General features: G+C 31.9%; 1 protein-coding gene across 3 annotated transcripts in view; it reads right to left on the minus strand.

Annotated features, from left to right (window-relative positions):
• The window catches only part of LOC113227326 (receptor expression-enhancing protein 5), a 29435-nt gene extending 28227 nt beyond the window's left edge, over positions 1 to 1208 (minus strand). For all 3 annotated transcript variants that reach the window (XM_026460220.1, XM_026460219.1, XM_026460218.1), the window contains exons 1-2: positions 1020 to 1208; positions 710 to 942 (exon numbers count right to left, since the gene is read on the minus strand). In XM_026460220.1, the coding sequence (XP_026316005.1) occupies positions 710 to 942; positions 1020 to 1149 (363 nt within the window). In that variant the 5' untranslated portion in view covers positions 1150 to 1208. The remainder of the gene's footprint in view (positions 1 to 709; positions 943 to 1019) is intronic.
• Between the last annotated feature and the right edge of the window lie 4792 nt (positions 1209 to 6000).

Raw genomic sequence — 6000 nt, forward strand, 5'->3', positions numbered from 1 at the left:
TCATTAACAATTTCCACTGTGCAATAGGAAATACCTAAAAAGCAATGTGAATAGTAGTATCCGATCCAAACAAACAGAGTTACACAAGTATTATCAATAATCCATATTTGATGTCAAAGCTAATGCAATTAACCAAACCAAAAACAAGTGAATAATGATAAAATTTTAAATTTAAAACCATTTACCATTGTTTGTGCACTACATCTAATTCATATCATTTCCGAATCTGAGAAATGTCACAGGGATTATTTTATCTCTAGGTGTACAACTGATATTCGTATTTTCTTGGATTCAAATAGGACTTAGTGCACAAGCTACATCTGAAGTGGGTCCGAGTTTTCAAATTTGTATGGTTTCGGATTCGGAACAAGTACGAATTGCATGCAGTGCGCAAACACGGTAAAGGTTTTTATATAAAAAAATTTCTAATCTAAATCTAAGACTAAAACAACCTTATTTCTTTTAAAAATAGTCAGGCCTTTATGACTATTAATATTTTAATCCTTAATGTGAGGCTACAATTGAGAGTGTATCGTATGCATACATAGCCTGAAATTCTTCTACATGTTTGTTAAAAAAGTTGTATTACCAAACTACTTCACTCCAGTTATGTCCTTTTTTTATAACAAGATGAAGTCATGGTATTTGTGGTTATGGAACGTAAGTGAACTTCGGCCGCAATAAAATCGTAACTCTTAGTAAAACTTACCTTTATCAACCAGTATAGAGGGAACCATCCAACAATTAAGTCTGAGAAGTATTCCACAATGGAGAAACAGGCGTAGACTACCCAATACGTCAACCACTTTGTGTCATCATCTTTCAGGGGGGATTCCAACGCTTTCATGGACATGTAAGCTGGGTACACGAATCCAATGGTATTGCATACCAATTCCGCACCAAACCCAAAAACTAAATATAAACCAACGAATGCGACCAAACCTGCGACAAAAAATAACGGTCAAGATACTCAGATACCGCTAAGGATATAAATAAACGTAGTGAAAAAATTATCTTACCGATGAAAAGGTATACTCTGTTCACGTTGGTTTGCGCTTCTAGTTTTTCAAAATATACAGTCCAAGGTTTGCTTTTGTCGTATAGGGCACGATCTAAAGCGTCCCGGTATTCTTGGATTCTGGCACTCATGTTGTATAAACTCAGAAGGATGGATGAAAATAAATTCGGAATCTACCGTGGCCACGACTCGATGACAAGAAGTGACAATGACAGCATAATGGCTGCCGTTATTTTTTTTTGAGTTACCATTTAAGATCGCGATTATTCTACTATTACAAAAAATAATTTATTTCCATGACCTTAGGTCAATGCATGAGGTTATTTCCTTTATTTCGTATAATAATAATGATTGTATTCTGGGAATTTGTAATAATATTTAATAAAATCTTTACTTTACTATATTTTATTACTTTATTGGGGTGAAAGAGTACATACTATAAACTACAGTTATATTAAATAAACATAATTATATTATGTATTGTGGGAGACCGATGAACAATCTTGTTCATCTCTTACTTTTCATTTGTTTCGTTAATCGTTGCAAATCGTCAATCTCTTCATTTGTTTTTTTCTTTTTGCAATTTAACATCCCACCCAGCAAACTATCCTGGGACCAGCGCTAAACGCCCACAAACAATAAAATGTAAGTATAATTTAAATACTTTAATATTCAGTTTTGTGTGAAAAACGTATGTTTCTAGATACGCTTTGGTTTATATACAGTGATTTTTTTTAAATGGGATGGTATGGGGATACCCGAAACCATAGAAGATAAATGTGTAATTTTTTGTAAAGATAAATGTAATGTATAAGCCGACTGTTATATCCAGTGGCGTAGCGTGAGGGGTGCAGAGGGGCCATAATCCCGGGCGGCATTAGAAGTGATGCCATCACGCAAAATGATGTCATTGGGTAGGTACTATAATAATATAAGAGTATATATAGGTCTTCAAATAAAATACAATTTTGATGTATTAAATTTATTATTTTAAAATATGAAAAGTGTAACATTTATCACTGTTTGTGCGGCAATAACGTATGGTTTAATAATAAAATCACTTCATTTCAATCCTATGAACAGTAAACATAAACAGAAATAATGTAATTCTTTCACAATTTAAAGAGAGTCGCAATAAGTTATTAAATATAGCATAAGTTTAAGATGTGTAATATTTTGTAATAAGTTTTAATTAATATATTTTAAATAATAAGTAAAAAGTTACCACAAAATAGTTATTTGTCATGCAAGGCTGCAAAGTTGCTATTTGACGCGAGTACTTGTATTGAAACCTGAACAAGCGAAGGATGCTAAGATTGAACCACGAGCGAAGCGACTGGTTCAAAAATAGGTTCTTGAGCGTAGCGAGGGTTTTCAATGCACGAGACGCAAAACAACTTTGCTGCCGAGCGAACCACACAATTTTTCACCTCAGTATAGCTAGGAAAATGGTGAATGGAAGAAAAACAGTTGAACTTTAAATATCAGTTTTTTTAGTTTCTATCTTTAAAGTTTAAAGTTTATATCTGATGCGTTCTGAATTGGCATCTCATTAATTTTTATTCTTGCTTGTACTTCTATCATTTTGTGTGATTAAGTGATTATTGAAATTATTTTAGTTCTTCGACGAATTAGAATAATTAAACAATTCATATCATTGTCAATACAATGTCAACAGTAATAAGAATAAAATATACCAACGGATTTATATCACATAAATGAGTAATGTACGACAAATCGCGTAGTTGAAAAAAAAGAAAAACCTTTTCCACTAGCTAGAGTGGAAAAAATACTTTTGCGCGTAGATTTCTTAGGAGAAAGAAAGTCTTTCCGAGCTAGTGAGGTGAAAAATATTTTAACATTTATTTTTGCGATTGTACATTTTATCGTAGAAAATAGTGCAACTTGCTGTGCTTTACTGTAAAATAATACATTTATTATCATTGTCCTGTCACATATACTTAGTTATAAGAAGCGATTGACTAGAAAGATGCATATTTTTCAAACATACGTTAACTATTTCATTATAGGTAGTTAAGATAAAACCAGAATTTGAACTTTTCAATGTACTGGACAATTTTGTTTTAAGTATGAAGACATAAAGATTAGGAAGCAAGAAGAAGATAGACCTTATATGGTACCTGTAAGTCGTATCGTAATATGTCATGTTATATTAGGAAAAAATATTTGTTTATTTTATTAGCAAGTGCTAATTATTGACAGGGAAGTAAATAAGTCTTGGCGACAGTAGATACGATTAGTATTTTTTTAGAACTTGTTTAGGTATGTACTTACTATAAGCTTCTCGTTATAAAATTATAATATTCTTACAAATATACTTTTTTCTGGACGTGTGTACAGCAAACGTTTCATAAAATTTATAGGCCAAAAATAGTAGAGCATCTGAAGCTACAAAATTTATAGATTAAAAACAACAATAAACTCTCTTTTACTATGATACAATGTGCTAGAACAGTTAGATATACAGTTTAAAGATATAGTAATTTATATCTATTTCTAATAAAAGTTAAACACGTTGTGCTAACATGGAAGATGAAATTCTGGGAGATGTAAATAGTTAGTCTCGTTTCTGTTGTGCACATTAAAAAAAAAATTTAAAAACACAAAATACAATATAACGTTTATTTAACATCACGATGTTTTTCTACCATTAATTTCAATTATTTCTTGTGAAAATACTTTGTTATAATTGTTAATACAAAGAAAAATTCAGTCGATCCGGCTGGATTCTAACCAGTGTCATCATTGTGGTTCATTCCACAGTTCAGTTAGGAGAACGTTAGCCACGGTATGATGGGCTCCGAGTCCAGCCGGATCGAATGAATTTTTCTTTGTGTACGATCTTTGTATTAAAAATTATAACATATTTCAAGGGTAATTTTCAAGTAAGTTTTTTGTACTCAATTTTGGTGACAATTTCTTTTCATTTAAATATTTAAAGAATCTCATCATGAAGTAGGTATTATTTAATATTCGAGTGTGGTAACCAGAAACATTCTTTAATATTTCACGATGATATATTTGAGTAATTAAATAATAAAATTTGTCACCAAAATTGAGTACAAAAAATTTACCTGAAAATGACTGTCAAACGAGATATAGGGCCGTCTTCCAAAACTCTACTCATTGCTCAAGTCAGGACTTGAGTATGATTTAAAGCACTAGCCTTGCCATTAGGATCGTATTTCCAGTGCTTGAAATCATACTCAAGTCCTGACTTGAGCATTGAGTACAGTTCTGGAATACGACTCTCAATCTCAGCCAGTAAACTTTTGCATAGGTACGTCCTTATAGAGCCTCTATAGCGCGCCATAAACGCAAGTTCTGCGCGCGTAAAAAAATACCCCGTGTGTATAGGCTCTCAATGGGGCCGTTTCCTCATACTCCTACTAGTAGGAGCACGAGGACAAATATGTCCTTATGCTCTTAGTAGTAGGACCAAAAGGGTAAATATGTCCTCATCCTCCTACTAATGTACTGTCACCTATATTTATATGTAATTGATATTGTAATACTCGTATGTATGTTATCGATTCTCTAAGCTTATCAGCCTTTTCAATGAAAGCTACTAACGTATTTCCGTATGTACATTTAAGTTAGTTGAGAGTTTCTTGATCATTCTTCTCAGTGGAATCTGCCTTACGAATGAGAACAAAGTGACGATTTCGAGTGTAATTTTTTATTACCTATGAAATAAAGATATTTTTTACTTTATTTTGATATTTTTTTTATTCTAGTTCAGTGTATTTATTAGATACGACGTCACGATAGGAGCATAAGGACATATTAATTCTCGTGCTCCTACCAGTAGCAGCACCCAGTAGGAGCATGAGGAAACGGCCCTCAATGGTCAAGATGTCGGCAGGTAGCTTAGAAGATGGAAATGTGCCATTTTAGACCACATGTCTAAAAATGTGCAAAACAGAAAGGGCACCAATATAATAACATGTATTAATACTAGTATAAGATACTAGGTCTAGTTTTTTTTTACAAAATGGAATGACAATTTACTTGCAAGAGAAAAACTTTGTGGAGCGAAACACACTAACGATGTAGGGTCAGCCGGAGCAAGGAAAATGCGAAAATTGCAAATTTAAGTTGCAAATATAAGAAAATCTAAGTATAATGTCCTCTGAAGAAAAAAGGCACACGCAACAAATCCAATATTCAGAGATAAATGACTTTACAAAATGTTGTAGGTTTTCTTTGGTTAAAAAGTAGTTCAAATATTTTATTGATATTAAGTACTTTTGTATATGTCAAATACATATAAGATATTTTATACAGTAACTTTCATTATATACAATTAAATGACATTTCGTCTCTATTTTTCGGTTGTGCTTTTTGAGCCTAATGTTTTTATCCAACAATTCGCTGCTTGTCAAGAATCCACTATTCTTGGACCACTGTCCAACCCCAAAATGTCCCAGGTTGTTAAATCATTTTCCCGGTGATTAAAAAGCTTTTGAGATTGGCTATAAGTCTAGAAAGCCATCGAATTACTGAAATAGATTTTCTCTAAAAAAATATTACAAAATTTAAGTAAATTTTTTGATCACGAAAATGTATAGGACTCAATTTTGATAAAAATGTTAGTTGTGTTTTTTTTTTGTGCCGAGGGCGTGTAGCTTTTATTACAAGAAGGCACTGTAATATAATATAGTAGATTTTCTTATATTATTGCAAAATTACATTGTTTCATAAACTCCTTCACCCCATTTGACTTAAATTTACTAGAAGTTCGAAAAATGTGATTAAAAATTTTATATATTTTTTTATGAGATTGGTCTCAGTCTTATGTCTATGTCGTGCATAGATGTAGTATACCTATACACTAAATCTATGATGTCGTGTGTCATAAATATTTCGAGTAAATGAGCTATAACAATTTAAAACTTTTGTCATAAAAACATTTTAACATTAACAAAATGTTAACATTTCTTACAAAAATGACGTTATTA

This window comes from Hyposmocoma kahamanoa, unplaced genomic scaffold (assembly GCF_003589595.1).
Source record: "Hyposmocoma kahamanoa isolate Upper Pololo Valley unplaced genomic scaffold, ASM358959v1 210, whole genome shotgun sequence".
In the NCBI taxonomy this organism is placed as follows: Eukaryota; Metazoa; Arthropoda; class Insecta; order Lepidoptera; family Cosmopterigidae; genus Hyposmocoma; species Hyposmocoma kahamanoa.